Raw genomic sequence first — 16,898 nt, 5'->3', positions numbered from 1 at the left:
TAATGAGTATTCCTATTTTTTAGAATTAAAATTTCTTATATAATTAAAAATTTAATTTATTATTAGATAAAATATCATAAATATAATTTAAGATATTATTTTTTATATTAAATTATTTTTTAATTACGGAATTAATTTATTAATTTATATAATATTTAATATATTTTTCTAAAATATATTTAATATTATATCCGATTAAGAAATTATTTATTAGTTAATATAATATTAAAATATAATTGATATTATATCTCTTAATATTAGAATCAGTGTTTAATTAAAAATATAATTTATTAATTAATAAATTAATAAAAAATTATAAAATTATACGTACATTTGAATTTCATATATAAAAAATAATACACATATTAAAATAAAAACTTTATATGTCAAAAATTAAATAGACATATCAAAAATTTTAGAAATTATATAATATATATATATATATATATATATATATATATATATATATATATATATATATATATATTGCAAACTCTGATATTCTTTATTCTCTTTCTTTTTGGAAAATTCGCTATATTTTGTTTTTATTCCGTTTTATTTTATTTCATCATAAAAAGGAATAAAAGTTCATTATTAAAAAATAAATAACTCACACTTCCAATAAAATGCAAATTCATTTAAAATTAAACGCTCATACAAGTATATAAAGAAAAATTTGAAATATAGAAGCAGAATGACTTGCACAGTTAAGAGAAAAATAAAAAAGAAAACAATTGACAGAGTGACATTTTCCTGGAACAGCATGCCAGCATCTATACACAGAGATGCAGCTTCTGAAGAATTTCCCTTGCTATGATTCTGTTAGGCAGTTAGGAAAAGAAAATCAAATATCAAAAATTTTTTAAAGGGAAAACTTGGGTCATGGGATACTTTGGCAGAAACAGGGAAACAGCACTTCAAAGATTGCAGTGAAAATAATCACTTGCTGATTCACAATAACATTAGCACATCAATGAAATGAAAATATATTGGCAAACCAACAGTTGCAGCAATCAATGTACAATAGGAGGGGAAGACTAGACACCCTTTCCGTTCAACCAGAACTTGTACAGTAAAATAGACGAGAAAATTTGTCCCCTGAGATCCTCCAGTGTCAAATCATTCTGTAGAAGGTGAAGACAGTGAGAGGTTCAGGAGGAAACCAAGCAAAATCCCAACAAGTCCCACAACGAATGCAAAAGTCAGGGAGAAGCCTGGATCACTTTTCCGATATCTTCGTCTCTTCATCATGTCCTGTATAACAGAAATTAAAGTAAATAGTTCAACGAGTTATTATATGATCCTACTGACTTGCATATAAAGTATATTATATTAAGAAACTAGTAAACATCTCTTCTCATCCTTTGTCCTCATGACAACATCTAGTCGCTTTTTTTCTTCATTTGATCAGAGTATTATATGATTCATAACAATGAACTCTGTCCAGAGGGGAAAAGCCAGTCAAACCCATTGGCAACTAATTATTAGTTTTAGGATACAATGTCTTGGAGTTGTTCAGAATTATTTTGAACCCATTTGTGCTCATACATAAGAAAAGAACTTCCCTTTGGCAGTTCAATCATCCAATGAGCCAATTTTTAAAATTTAAAAGATGAGATCTAAAAGGAACCATCTAATATAAAAACCCCCATGCCTATAGGTCACCTAGTAAAAAATTCAACTGCTTTTAGATTAGTTGCCACAATCATTATATTGTCTAAAGGTTGACTTATATATACACTTCAAATATTGATGTTGATTGCAGTATTAAGAAATAAGCAAAAGTTGAAATATCAAATGTGGATGTTGATTGCCCTATTATGCAATAAGCAAAATTTAAATAGACTATTCCCAGTGGTGATCTGAGACTAAGCTCAGTCCAGGGAGGTTATGACTGATTGATAAGCATATACCTTTTTGACTGTAAATAAGGAAAATGGCTGCTCAGGAAAAAAAGCTAAAAGAATTCGCCATTATAAACCTAACACTAGTTAACATTCAAGTATCAAAGTACTTGCCCCGTCGCCCCCCAGTAAACAGAATTATGGAGTGAGCACTAACCAATTCGTGTTGCAGTTGCTGTGTTTGTTTAATAGCTGCATCCCTTTCATCCTTCAGGTGCTGTAATCCCTGGTTGTACATACAAAAGAAAATTATTAGTTAAGATAACAAGCCTGTTTACACATTCTAAGATACACTTCCTTGCAAAAGTAACTTCACACAAAGCTAGCTTGCAGGAATCGCAAACCGAAAAAGAAACAACAAGTATTATGCTGCAGTCTGTTATTGAGAACTTATACAAACTATGGCATGCATAAAATGTGCCCCTATGTATAAGACTAACATTTCCCTGAGGGTGCCCACAACTTTAAGGAATAAAAACAATATAATATTGTAGCAATACAGCAAATCTCTAAGGGGAATGGCTTGTGTATATAGTAACGATTGTCTTCCCAACTTAAAAGTCTCTGCACCATTGTTCTTGTTATTCTAATATCTTTCCAGATACAAAGAGAAGATGGCTAATTTGTCATTTTAGATGTCATCCTATAATAGTTTACAAACACCCAAGACAATCATAAATATGCATGCTCAGATTTTGCTAAAGGCAACCCCCAACTCATCATCAACCTTTCGTGACCATAATTTGCAAAATTAACAATTTCCACATAGCATTAGATATCACCATATCCAAGGACTTCTTATTTGGTGATGGAAGTTGCTTCCTTAACCCCTGATTAAGTGATTAAACAAGATATGCAACACATGCTAAAATGAATCTATCGAACGAGTAAGGGAAAGGCTGCCAAAAAGCTAATACACTAATATTTGATAAAAAGTAATAATAATAAATGCAACAAGAAACTCACATAAGCTTCGGGATTTGTTAATGAGCTCCTTAATGCCTCATCTTCTGAATTTCCTTGAGCTGATGGAGCAACGTATAAAACTCTCAGCTTGCACTCCTCTACTGTCTTTCCAGTACCATCCTTAGTAAACTGGCAAAAAAAGATCAAACATTATTTGCATTACGTTAGCTATATTTGAAAAGAATATTCAAACAAAGACATTTGCTTCTCCAAGTTAACATTCTTACAGTATCTGGAGGAAGCTCATCAACATCAGTATGTGCAGGTACTATTGTACTTTGTAGGAGAAACTTATCTTTGCATTGCATATCTGGAGGAGCTTCTTGTTGGGCTTGAAGAGTAACTGAAAATCCAGAAGTTAATTGAAAATGCATCAATGTGATTAAATGATTTGACAAATATTGAAAAGGTTAACAGAACCGCAAGTGGATTTTATATGGCATGCAAGCAAGTGGGGTATAATGGACAAAGCCAGCTCATACATTTCATAAAAAGAAATCTATAGCTGTTGAAAACATCACCTAACAAACATCTAAAGAAATTACCAGTAGCCACTCAGTTTATGGTTTTTAGAACAATGTCATGATCTAGTTGCAAGAAAACAGAGACATTTCTATCAAAAGATTATGATAAAATAAGAAGTTGCACCTCTAATTATGCACGAGTCCCAAGGCTGTATTACACCAGTGTTGGGCCGTACAAAGTACTTCTTAGGTGAAGTGGTTTTAACCTGGCAAAAAGGAAAGTGCAATCAAAGTCAATTATAAATTGGCTTGAATATATATACATTAAAACTAAGTTCATATACCATTATGCAGTACAGGAGATGGTACCTTAAAAGCAACATGATGCTCTGTATTGTTCACAACTTTAAGATCACAAAAGCTTTGCTTTTCCAGCTCAACTGATTACATAAAGAAAAATGATATTAAGCACAAAAAAACAATTTTGTATTATCAAAATCCACAAGCAATCTGTCTAACAGACAAATTCTGTATCATCAAATCTATAACAAATCAGTGTAATGTGAAGATTAATTTATTATATATAATTGTATTAGATATGTTAGTACAGTAGAATGGAGTAAGCTAGATATACTGTAAATATAATTTTTAGTATACAGCTTTGAAACGCTTTTATTCAATACGAGAAATTCAATTCCAAAAATACTTCTCTCTTGAAAAGTAGTCTTTCTCTCAGTATAACTGTTTACTCTCAACCTCATATGTTTTCATGGACAATAACTGATACACGTAAATATGAACTGACATGCTTTTCAAAGCATCAGCATTTTTCAAGAACAGGACTTATAAAGTGAAATCCACTATTCATATTAAGCTCATAATCCCAGAAGACAGCCCATAGAGCTACAGGGGGAAAGAAATTCATCACTATTTTACGAGGTTCTCCTACTTCTGACCAAACAAGTTTCTCCACTTCAGAATGTAGCCCATGGATCGCCGCCTTTTAAAACACTTGAAGAATGCAGAACAAAAAATATTATAAGTGCAAAAAAAGCAAGAATGCAGCAACCACAGCAGCAGCAGCTTTTGTTGAAAAGAACTAGACAGGTTCCTTTAAAATGGAAAAAAACACCAACTCTCACAATCCCTGAAAACCGAATCTTAATACCTGATTTAACACTTTACCTTAAGCTTCCTCAAGGCCTTGTTTGGATTCGATCATGTTCACAATTGAATAAAATTTTGCAAAATCAAGTCATTTTTGGCATGATTTCATTTCTTCAAAAATGCCTTGTTTTTTGTCAGTTGCAAGAATTGAGTCCTAGCAATCATTAGCTTTGAAAACAAAAAATGACTAAAACTGAATTCAATTGAATTGAATGCTCGCAAATCAGATCTTCCAAGCACAATCAGTAGCCAAAATTTGGATGTATGAAAATTAACTAGAATCAATAAATCCAAAATGGCCTGTAAAAATCAACGAATATCTACCATGACACCATGTATTTTTGGGTGATTTTCCTTTGTGTTGTATGATGGTCAAACTATTGATTTTAATGTTTTGTAACATGCACCTTACAAACTAAGCTAATTCTAACTCATTTTCTCATTAGCTGCAAGAAACAGGCAACCCAATAACCCTTCGCAAAAAAACACAAAGCTTGTACTATATAATTGAAATTTATTATAACACAGGATTAAATCATATTAGGAAAAGAATTATAAAAAAGATAAAAAGAACGTACAAATGAACTTGAGCTCATCAGGATGAACGGAGATCAACTGATTACCACCACCCGCAGTCATGTCGGAATCGGGCCCCACCAACCAATCACAGATCAATCTCAAACACTCAATCACTCTGAATATAATCAATAAATTTAATGAACCAAAGAAATGAAACCTAATAACAGTTTACAAAAACACCAAAACTAAACAAAAGCACTTCTTATTTTATTTCAACACTATCAACAAAGCTCTCAATCAGTGAAATTAAGAGAAAAGAAAGAGAAACGGGTTAATGCGAGAGAGAGAGGGAGATAAATTTAGAGCAATAACATGTGGTTAAACGAATGTGGAGGAGGATTCAAATTTTATAATTTATTTTATAATTTATTTTTTAAAATTGAAAAGAGAGAGAGAGAGAAGCTCGGAGTTCTAGGCACCTAGTTCGGTTTTTATCGGTTCAAGCAATACGTGTGTCTTAAAATTTAAAACAGGAAAAAAGAAAAAGAAGGAAAAAGCTTGAATGGTAATTTGGAATTTCTGTGCGACCGGAAGAGGTGTTGCGGTGTCGTCGTATGATCGGAGAGAAGAGAGTGGGAACTAGAAATGGAGATGACACGTGTGCGATTAAATATGAAGATGATGCCCGGTTCATATGTTATGTTTCCGAATTGGAAATTCAACTATTACCAGTCTGTAAGTGGACCCCATTTTCTTTTTTTAATGGAAAACCAAGTTTCGGTAGTAAGCCATTTTCATATTTTATGTTTAATAAGAGAAAAAATAGAGCGACTATATTTCTAAAGAAAGAAGGCAGTTTACTTGTTTTTTTTTTTTTTTTTTCTCTTTATGACAAATAAGCTAATTATTCACCATTGTTTATCGAATTATAGAAGATACCAGTGACTTGCAATTTTGCTTGCTGCAATAAATAAGAAAAGAATAAATACATATAAAAAATATTTTATATTAAATAATAGATACATATTGAATTATTTAAAATAAATAAATAATATATAAATTATTTATAAATTTAATGTATAAATAAAATATACGTACTTCGATTATATTTAGATATTCCCTTAGTTTAAATCATAGACCATTCCCTTCTAAGCATGAATCACCCCCCAAAAACTAAAACTATATCAGTTAAGGCAAGGAGCAAAGGTCTCTCACTCTCGCATTAGTAAATGTTAAGAGAATATGCCCAAATAAGTATTAGGGTTTGGTAGAAAATCCTTACCCTCCTTAAAGCACTAGATTTCACAGGTTAACTAAGTGTGAAGATGTGGAAATATATCAAGAAAAAAGAAAAAAAAGGAATGCAAAATTACGTGTGCTTGCTATTAAGATTTGTAAGAGACGAGAATAAAAAGTAAGTTAAAAAAGACAATGGTTGCTTAAACGCAGGAACATATTGTTCAATGGGTAAAATAAAATTTTATAAAAAAGGGACAAGAAAAAGATTAGGAGTTAGCTGAGCAAATTAATGATGTCCCCTCGATGAAGACATTATCAAATAATATTTTACTAAAATATGATGGGAGGCACTTGATTACAGCCAATAATTCTTGTGAAGGGGTCCCTTTGCCGAACGTGAATCATACAGATGAAAATAGCTACCCATCTCAGATCACAACTTAGCCACACTCCACCCGCAGGAATCTGTTCATCATCAAAGTCAACAGATATTGCCTTTAAATGAGAAACTGGGAAAAAGAAAAGAAAAAGATTCTTTTCGTTGCTCTTTTTCTGAGGTGACTCCATTGTCTAATGATTCTTATTAGTTAAAAAAGAATTATCAACTGATGTACTAAAGTATTCTTTGTTTACGCAACACGTGAGAGGGGGGAAATTAAATCAGTAACGATGGGGAAAGCACAAAAGAGGACATCAGCAAAGAGTCAGAAAAGAAAAAGCACCAGAATCAATCCATTCTTATTTTAACTTTCACCATGTTCGCTTACATTTCATCTAAAGCATTTTCACTAATGAAGCCCATATAAACTTTAGAATCTTGTGTATGAATGTGTAAAACTATTTAAAAATAACTAGAAGTTACGTTCTTCTATAATTGACCCTGAAAATATAACGACCAATGCTTAAAAGAGGGGCTGATTTCCCCTAATACACTACCCAACGTCATGCTTAAAGTTAAAAAAGAATAATAATGAGAATCAAGTAAGCTTAGGCTTGAAAGCAAATGTCTGATGCATATTGAAACTGTACATCTAAAGCAATTTGAATACTCAAATGGCCACGAAGCTAGCAGCCTATTGATGAAAATGATCAAATTTAACAATGAGGAAAAGTGGTACCTACTTCAATCAATTAAACTTCCCAACCCTTAAATTTGAGCAGAAAAGCCACAGGTTCATGTTACATGATAAGTCCACACCACAAGCTAAGTAGCCTTTACACATTAAGTCATTCTTACCTCCACATCCCCTGCAGCGCAAAGATGCTAAAACACAAGCAGGCTGGTGCTCATGTAACTCAAGGATGAAAGGGATTCTAATCATACCAAAATACAGAATCGGAGAGGGATAACAGTATAACAACTTATGGAATTCCTGCTCCGGTGAGGTGAGTAAAGTAACCCGCAGGAATGTTTCTTGAACAATGATAAAATATTTGAAATTAAATATTTGATGGTCAGAACTGACCATTACAAAAAATTTGAGACATTATATGGTGTCAATTTTTGCACAAGGAAGACCCAATCATATATGCATACAACAATATTCATAGCATAAAAATAAAATAAAAAAGTGGATACATGGAAATTTGGTTCTTACAACATCTCTGCAGTCGAAATACTACTCTGGAGAATACAAAAACTGAAAACCAACCCTCTCCAAGTTCTTCATTTAAAGGTGGACAGCCTGGGGAGCTTGTCTCTCAGATAGTACAACCTTGCCCTCCTGACCTTCCTGTGTTTGACTACTTTTATTTCCTTGATATTTGGTGAGTAGCTGTTACCGCAAAAGAACTCATTTAGTCATGGTATAAACTTAAGCTTTAATCACTCAAAACTAAGAAAAACATTAACAAAAAGAAATTTAAATATCGGGAAATAGCAACAGCACATTATACAATCTAACAATTGCTTGTACTTGTATCCTTCCATCACCATGCTTAGATATGCATAGCATTTCCTGATTGCAAAGATTCAACGTCTCGCAAATTACTGTTATTGCTTCAATACTTTGGGACTCTGATGTTATGGAGAATTCATGCCGAGAAAAATGGGACAGAATCCAACTTATTATAGTATAGCAAATATGTTGGCTTTAAAAACACTAGCCATTACGCTAGGGATATTGATGCGAAATTAACAAAACATTATACTTTTACTGTGTCAGTTGTCCAAAACTCTCTTGTATGGCTAGATGACTGCAAACAAGTCTACATTGCTTAACAAACTAACATAAATAGAAGCGAGCGACTCACAGTGGAAAAACAATCTCGACACCAATACCAGCAATAATTCTCCGAACTCTAATGGTAGTATGAATACCAGCATTTTGCCTTGAAATTACAATTCCTTTGTAAATTGACAGCCTACGCCTATTCTCCGGTACTTCCTGGAAAACAGACCAAGTAGATTATATCTCAAAAGGAATATTTTTGCTAAAACAACATTAACGCTCCAGATGAGAAATATAGAAATACAAAAGATAATTACCAATTTAATCTGCAGTATATCTCCAGTCCTGATATCAGGAATTGGCCTTTCATTCTCTGATGCCTCAACTGCTCTCCTATTCAATATCTGGACAAACAATACTAATATCAATTATATCATCAGCACAACAGAAACAACTTTGGCAGAAATTAAAAAAGAAACAGAATCAATAAATAAAGTACCCCCATTATGTCTCCAAGTTTAATTATGGGCTTTCTTGGTTCTATCTCTATTTCTTCGGCCTTCGCTTCTTCTTGTCCTTCAACTTCAAGAACTTCACTTTCTTCTTCAGCTACTTCTGCGGCTGCAGATTCTTCTGATTCAGCTCTCGCGATAAACCTTTGTTTGGCAAATGCGGAGATGATTGAGTCAAGATTTGAACCAAATGAATTTGATGAAAGTGAAACCCGACAAGTAGAATTGGAGAGTGAGGAGCAACTTCGATGAACTGCAGCGGAAAACCCTAACTTTCTCGGCGGTGGACATTGAGTAGGGTTTATTGGAATCAATACTAGTGCCTGCAAATTTCAAAGATAAACAAGAAGAGATAAAGAAAATGAAATAGAAATGTAAAGGAATATGCCAATTCATTCGAATTGAGAGTACCTGGGGAAGAATTTTGGAGGCCATTCTTTTCTTTTGAGAGGTAGAAACTAGGGTTTTTGCAGAATAGGGGAAATTAAGGGTAGTCAATCAAAAGAAGCCATGGTTTGACACTGGTTTTCTAGTGAGGTTTGTAAGCAGGGAAAAAAAACCTTATCCGATGAAGGAGAGGAGTTATGACCGTGCGTGTTTTCGATAGGCACGTGCTAGAGTGGGGAAGAAAAACCAAACCCCATTATTTCATAATAGAATCTGTTAATTGGTGTTTAAAGAAAAATATAACTTCTCATCATAGTTTATATTTACATGAATACAAATTTATATTTTCCTTCAAAAAGAGATTCTATGTAAATCACTAACTGAATGTTATATTTTATATTTTTTAATAATATTTTAAAAATATTATTATACGTTTAATTTATTTTCAAAAATATATTTCATTGATAATTTTTATAATTTTATAATGAGAAAAATAAGATAATAGGTTAATTATTAATATAAAAAATGATGAGAATAAAAATTTATTATGTCTAAATATAAAATATGTAAAAAAAATTACTTATTTTTAATAATTACATCATTTTAAAAATAAAATTATTCATTCTAAAATCTTATAATAATTACATAAAAATATAAAATTTAAATTTAATTTAAAATATAAGTCTTATTTTTTATCTTTTAAAATTATAACAAAGAACAATAACTCATATTTTCTCAAAATTTTAATGAAGAAAATTAATAGTTTTTGCTGCTTTTTATTTTATATACTAGAAATGTATTGAATATCAATTCATGTTTTTTCTTATATGCAACTACTTTCAATATTTATTATTATTATTATCGTGACCGTCTTATTTTAATCCTCAAAACTCATGATTAAAGTTTAGTTTAAAAAATTCACTACGATATATACTAAAATATTTAATATAAAATTTATTAAAATAAATAAATGAATTATTTGTGTTAATTTATTATGATCAGTTTTTATTTTTATATTTAATTGTATAAATTATTTTTTTCTTATGTGTGTTTAATTATAAAAGATTAATAAATAAAAATGAACTACCTATGATTTTTTAATAAATAATAAATAAAAATATGTTGTCTATGATTTTTTAGAAAAATATTATATTAGAAAATTAGAACAACTTAAAAATATTGATTTAATTACTGCGGAGTAGCTTTGATAATAAATTTAAAAATTAAATTGAACTTTCTATTAGATTAAATTATACTGATGAGGATGAATATAAAAATTTATTTCATAAATTAAGTCTTTTGGGAGTTAGTAGTTAAAGAAACTAAACACTAAAAAGTGTGTAAGTTTATTTTTAAAAAAGCAGGGTTTGAACATACATATATCCTAAGGGTAGAAACACCGACGGGAAACCTTAAGTTTTAACAAAAATAGAAGCACCTTGCAGCACATTATATAGCAGCCAAAACCAAAGCACCTGCAGGGCAATCCGATCTGCACAGATAGTAATTTTCTTTTTATTTATGAGAAGTTTAATAGACAATCGAGACCTCCGCCTCTTGAGTTAAGTCTCAATTATATAACTATATAGTCAAGGCATTTTTTTTATATAGTATGTATAATAATATTTATACTAGCGAAACAAATAACTTTTTTAATTAAAATTTAATATTAATTTTATAATAATAATTAATCGTTCACATATATGTGTTATGAGATTTTAATGATTTTATGTAACATAAAAGTGCGTTTATAAAAATTTAATTTATTTATATTATTATTTTTTGAGAAAATTTATATTATGTTATTTGTATATGATTTCATGGTGGCTCTAATAATGTATATCCAATTTAATTTAAGCATCATAAGTGAATTAAAATTCCTAATCGAGCTTCGGTTCCACCTGTTTAAGTCAGTCATGTTTCGGCCTATTTGGGAAATTCGGACCCTTTCTTGGACCAGCCCCATTGAACCTGAGCCTTTCAAGGTTCACACTTCACTCTGTTATCAAATTCTGCGTCTAATAGCCGGTCGCGATGAGTCACGGTACTTTTGGCTATGAGGCGACGACACGTGCTAACAGACTCAAGCTAGTTTCGCCACGTGTCAAGAGGCAATGGCCATCAAAGACTTTTTTCTTAAAGAAAAAACCCTCTGCTCTGTAAACAGAAAGAAAGAAAGAAAACAACGTGGTTGATTCTAAGACACTGTCTGTCATTATTACATGCGTGGCATTAAAGCACACTACTTAACGGTCCAAAAAAATTCCTGATTTTTGCCTACGTGTCATCTCCCATCTCCTCTCTCAGTCCCCCTCCCGCCATTCTCTCTCTCCCTCTCACTAACCACAGATCAATGCTTTTTGCATTTTCCTGGGTTCTCTCATTTAGAAAAAAAAGAAGAAAAAAAAAAAAGCGAATTGATCTTTCCCGCAAGACTTTCGATCTCTCGTGTTTTGATTAAGTTAATTATATAGAGACATGGTTAGGAATTTAGAGAGGAGAAGAACACCGCCTGGGATTTTGCTTATTAGAAGAATAAGAGGTAAAGATTGGAATTTGAATACTTATAGATATGTAATTTTGTTGGTTACCTTCGTAGCATATACTACTTATCATGCATCAAGAAAACCCAGTAGCATAGTCAAAAGTGTTTTAGATCCTGAGCCCAAAAAAGCATCAGGTGATGGGTATCCTTGGCCAATTGGGAACGTTTTTATTAAAGAGGAATTTGTAATGGGTAGACATGGAAATAAGGGTTGGCATCCATTTAATGGACCAGATGGTACATCAAAATTGGGTGAGATTGATGTTGCTTTTCTTGCTTGTTACTCATTGGGTATGTATGTTGCTGGTCATTTAGGTGACACATTGGATTTAAGGTTGTTTTTGACATCTGGTATGATTGGTAGTGGTATTTTTGTTGGTTTGTTTGGAATGGGATACTTTTGGAATATACATGTCTTTTGGTTTTATTTGCTTATGCAAATGCTTGCCGGCTTGTTTCAAGCCACAGGCTGGCCATCTGTTGTAGCTGTAATTGGTAATTGGTTTGGAAAAAGAAAAAGAGGACTGATAATGGGTGTTTGGAATGCACATACTTCAGTTGGGAACATCAGTGGGTCTCTTCTTGCTGCTAGTGTATTGGATTATGGATGGGGTTGGTCTTTTATACTTCCAGGTGGATTTATTGTAATGGGTGGCATATTAGTCTTCTTGTTCTTGGCTGCTTATCCAGAGGATGTAGGATTTCCTTTTATTAATGCCTCAACAACAGCAACGGTAGATGCTGTGCCTAGTGATATGGAGGCTCAGACACCAAAACAAACTACAGAACAGGAGAATAATGACATTGCTCGATCTGGATCCACGTTTAGGAAAGGAGTTGGGCTTCTTGAAGCTTGTTTGATACCAGGAGTTATACCATTTGCCTTATGCTTATTTTTCTCCAAGCTTGTGGCTTATACATTTTTGTACTGGCTCCCATTTTATCTTAGCCAAACAGGTTCTCTTTCTGCTCTCACCTTTTGTCTATTACCTGCTTTTATTGCTATCAATCAGAAGTGTAGGATAGGAGTTTACTATTATAAATGAGCTGAAATTTAGAATAGGATTTTTCTAGTACATAGAGGCCAGTAGCATTAATCTGGAAGCAAAGTCAGTTTCTTTACCATAAAATTGGATAGTTATATTACCTCTTTGTAAAAATGGCAATGGATAATGCTGCTTAACATCACAGGAAAAAGAAAATCAAAAACAATAATTTTAACCAAATATGTAGTTGTGACAACTACAGTTGCAGCTGAGACCTGAGTCTAAATTTGGCTTGTAATATATATAATTGTGCCAACTGCAGTCTCATTTTCAAGCTTGTGATTTGATCATACTTCACACTTCTTCTTGTTATTGATTCTATTTCAAATTGACACCCTTTTAGATTTTACAAATGGCATTTGCATATTCTCCCTCTTTATATCCTCTTGACCTTGCTGTTCTCCTTTGTTGCAAACAGGTCCAGATTAAGGAATTGATTCACCTGATAAGTTCAGAGGCTGTCGTTTCATCATAACTTAGTTTTAAATTCGACCTGTAGGTTCAGAATTAGGATAGTAATTACAATCTCCTTCATTCTTAGATTCATTTGCTTTATATACTACTCTGTATTATTTTCATTTACTAGATGTGTAAACATGCTGATAAGTTAATGTCAAAGGCCTGTCGCTTCACCATTAGGGCTCCTGCTCCTTGGTCATGTAGCTTATAGATGTTCTAGGAATGGTCAAGTAGCCTTATTGCTAGCCCTTTCTGCCACTTCAGTAGTTCATTATATTATTCTTACCATCATCATCATTAATATTATTATTATTATTATTATTATTATTCTTTTTTTTTTTTTTTTTCCTTTGTAGAAATTGGTGGAGAGTACATGTCTGTGAAGTCTGCTGGAAATCTATCTACGCTATTTGATGTTGGGGGCATTGTTGGTGGGATCCTTGCTGGTTACATCTCTGATAAACTTAGAGCTCGAGCTATTACAGCAACCAGTTTTATGTATGCTGCAATTCCTTGCATGTATTTGTACCGACAGTATGGTAGTGTATCGAAGACTATGAACGTTATACTTATGATGATTGCCGGCTTATTTATAAATGGGCCATATGCACTCATCACCACTGCAGTTTCTGCTGACCTTGGCACACACAGTTCTTTGAGAGGGGATTCTCGGGCCCTGGCTACTGTGACTGCCATCATTGATGGTACTGGCTCAATTGGTGCAGCTCTTGGTCCTCTTTTCACTGGGTTTCTTTCAACAATGGGATGGGATGCAGTTTTTATGATGCTGATGGTTGGTGCTCTTGTTGCTGGGCTTCTTTTATCACGTCAGGTTGCAACTGAAATTTCTGAGAAAACTAGTAAAATAATGCCTTCATCTAGTGGATTGCAAAGTAATGAAGGTATGCTGCGAACTGCATTGACACAAACACTCACAAACATACAGTTTACATAGCCAGCTTCATTGGAGTCTGCATAGCTTATTATCAATGAATGCTTACCTAGCATTTATGCCTTTCTTTTGGAAATGACAAAGTAGGGTATTCTTTAAAAATTGTTGATATAATAATTTCGGTCAAAGATAATGCTTTATAAGGTCTAGCAGAGCATGTTGGCTTTTAAGGCTTCAACAATTAAGTCTGGGACCAATCTTGAATATTAAGGTCATAAATGACTTTCCTGGGAAGTCCACCTATTTGCATCCCATTCCCCTCCATCCTCATAAGGGAAAAGGTCTAGAAATGTTTCATTTTATATTTATCCAAGTTTACAAACATTATTTATGTTGTAATAAACATGCTTCAGTCGCATATTTAAACTAACTAATTTAAATGCCATTTGACACCTGCGCATCTTATCTTGTTCAATAACTGCTCATTTGGGTTGGAATTCAATTGCTTGGTAGCTATTGTTCATTTTGTAGTTAAAACTCATTCTCAATATGCTTTCCATGAGTGGATTATGTCTAATGATAATTCTATGCATCTTATCTTGTTCAGTAACTGCTTATTAATTTTTTATTCTTCAACTCCTCTCCTTTCTCTACATTCATTATGCGATAAGTGTGATTCAGGATAATTTTGAAGTGTTTACGGTATTCTTAAATTATGTTAGTAATTCTTTTTACTTTGATTATCAATTTAGATTGCAAGCATTTCTTCAAAATACAGCCAAAGAGTTATTAATTTGATTCAGCTTAGGTATCAATTTCAACTGAGTAAATGAAAATCAGAAGGGGAGAAATTAAAACGTTTTCTGCAGAAAATTAAAACAGATGTTCCTGAACTGGAAGTTACTTATTACGAATAAATTGTTTTCTTGCCCTCTTTATGTGAGACCTGATTTTGTATTCTCTACATGTTTTTCATTGGTTCATTGCATCTACCTTGAGGGTAAGAATGTGATGTAAGACAGATTTTAAGTAAAACTGTCCTACGTTTAATTTGCGAAAGCTGAAGGTTTTGATAGGTTACAATCTGAAACTGTTAAGGGTTTCAGATCTGGTAAAAGATAGGAAAAACAAAGAGAAAGATAAATCTTCTAAGAGTCACTTAGAAGTACTTGGGCATCACATCTAAGGATTCCTTCGGCATCACACCTAGGGAGGAACGGAATCACACAATTCTATATAGAACCTTTGCCATAATGATATTAAACTGAAATCTGAATACAGAAAAGTAAAAATTGACAAGCTTAGATATTTATAGGAGTAATTAAACCTTAAACTTACTTATCCTAAACCAACAAGAATTAAGAATAAAGATTTAACAATTAGATTAAAGACTTGAGAAATCTAAAATAGCATTCCTGCAAAGCTGATAATTACAAAAATACCCCTAAATATTGAAACTGTGACATGTTATATCCTAACTCTAGATATCTGAATTCTTTGAACTTGGTTTTTCTTAAGCTTTTTCTTGTCTGCATCAGAATGGTAGGTTGCTCAATTGTTAACAGGAGCTTGCAGATTCAAACTGCAGAAATAGTTTCCTTAGTTGAGTACATCCTTACCCTTGCTGCAGCTTTTACCATGTACCTAGTGTATTCTGATCATCCGGTGAGGAATTATAGGTGAACAAGACACCTATAAGCATAGGCAGTGCCAAACACCAACAGTTGGTTTTGGCTTGCTGCCTGAGCATTTAACCAATAAGCCATGGTGGGTCAATCTCTATTGAAGATATATAGCCTGCTGGTGGCTCTATGCGCCCATTGATAATAGAGAACTGAGAAGTAATGGCAATGGGTGCAAAAACATGAAATAATGTTGCACTCGTGGGCCAGTTATTGGCCAGGGCCCGAAAATCTTGATGCTAGTAAAACTTTCATTTTAGAACATGCATATCATTCTGCTGCACCGGATGAGAACTGATAATTTTCCCTCATTTTCTTTTTTATATTTAGTGAAATGGTAGATGATTATTTCTCTCTTCCTTCTCGTTATACATCTGTGCGCTAAACCCCAGCCAAGTCTCCATTTCTTTCTCCTCCTTTTTGGCTGCATCTGCTTCAGCATTTTCTATTGCTACTTTAATTTGGACTTATTTTGTGTTATCTCTTTCTATTTGACAGCTCCTGCATCCCAACCACTTTTAAGCGATCAAAAGTGAGAATCAGGTAAGGCCTAATGAAGCTTTACACAAATGAGAGAAACAAGAACCAAGTACAAGGCTAGGATAACCAGAATACTCGAGTAATCGTCTAATCTATCAAACTGGAAAGATATGATACTCTGTTAGATTTTGATGGCTGTTGCCAAAGTTGGTACTATTATGCTAGTCCATTTTCTGTAATATGCATATACTGATGAAGCAGTGTATAGGAGTTTATCTATTTTGGAAAGAGGAAACTGAGAATGTGCTGGTTTCCATTTGAGGATCCAAATATGAGTTGTTCCAGTGACTGAAAAAACCTGACTTGGTGCCATGGGTGCTGTTTTTGGTTTCTGTATTTGTTTAATTATAATACCGTTGGATTGTAAATTATATTTCGACACAGGTAAACCATTTTCATGAGACA

The 16,898-nt window shown here is 32.8% G+C and overlaps 3 protein-coding genes across 4 annotated transcripts; 1 reads left to right on the top strand and 2 right to left on the bottom strand.

Moving 5' to 3' along the window:
• Positions 1-891: 891 nt before the first annotated feature.
• On the bottom strand, positions 892-5,728 carry LOC8267955 (vesicle-associated protein 2-1). The gene is made up of 8 exons (XM_048374233.1): positions 5,500-5,728; positions 5,080-5,195; positions 3,704-3,774; positions 3,519-3,600; positions 3,098-3,213; positions 2,871-2,999; positions 2,062-2,130; positions 892-1,254 (listed from the first exon to the last, which is right to left on the bottom strand). The coding sequence occupies exons 2-8, from the start codon at positions 5,138-5,140 to the stop codon at positions 1,120-1,122; spliced, it is 663 nt and encodes a 220-aa protein (XP_048230190.1). The 5' UTR covers positions 5,141-5,195; positions 5,500-5,728; the 3' UTR covers positions 892-1,119.
• A 707-nt stretch (positions 5,729-6,435) lies between these two features.
• On the bottom strand, positions 6,436-9,556 carry LOC8267954 (50S ribosomal protein L19, chloroplastic). Of its 2 annotated transcripts, XR_001536145.3 has the most exons (6): positions 9,354-9,556; positions 8,930-9,265; positions 8,748-8,834; positions 8,513-8,646; positions 7,858-8,034; positions 6,436-6,724 (listed from the first exon to the last, which is right to left on the bottom strand). XR_001536145.3 is itself a non-coding variant. In XM_015726973.3 (5 exons), exons 1-5 carry the CDS (start codon positions 9,375-9,377, stop codon positions 7,926-7,928), a joined length of 690 nt encoding a protein of 229 aa, XP_015582459.1. In that variant the 5' UTR covers positions 9,378-9,555; the 3' UTR covers positions 7,669-7,925. The 2 variants fall into 2 exon arrangements, 1 of the variants encoding a protein (XP_015582459.1); XM_015726973.3 differs by lacking the exon at positions 6,436-6,724 and having other exon boundaries at positions 7,669-8,034; positions 9,354-9,555.
• Positions 9,557-11,520: 1,964 nt separating this feature from the next.
• LOC8267953 (putative glycerol-3-phosphate transporter 4) lies at positions 11,521-16,898 on the top strand. The gene is made up of 3 exons (XM_015726974.3): positions 11,521-12,831; positions 13,736-14,281; positions 16,452-16,898. Exons 1-3 carry the CDS (start codon positions 11,808-11,810, stop codon positions 16,487-16,489), a joined length of 1,608 nt encoding a protein of 535 aa, XP_015582460.1. The 5' UTR covers positions 11,521-11,807; the 3' UTR covers positions 16,490-16,898.

The sequence above is a fragment of the Ricinus communis genome, chromosome 5 (assembly GCF_019578655.1).
Source record: "Ricinus communis isolate WT05 ecotype wild-type chromosome 5, ASM1957865v1, whole genome shotgun sequence".
NCBI classification, from domain to species: Eukaryota; Viridiplantae; Streptophyta; class Magnoliopsida; order Malpighiales; family Euphorbiaceae; genus Ricinus; species Ricinus communis.
This window is presented reverse-complemented; position numbering and strand designations above follow the sequence as displayed.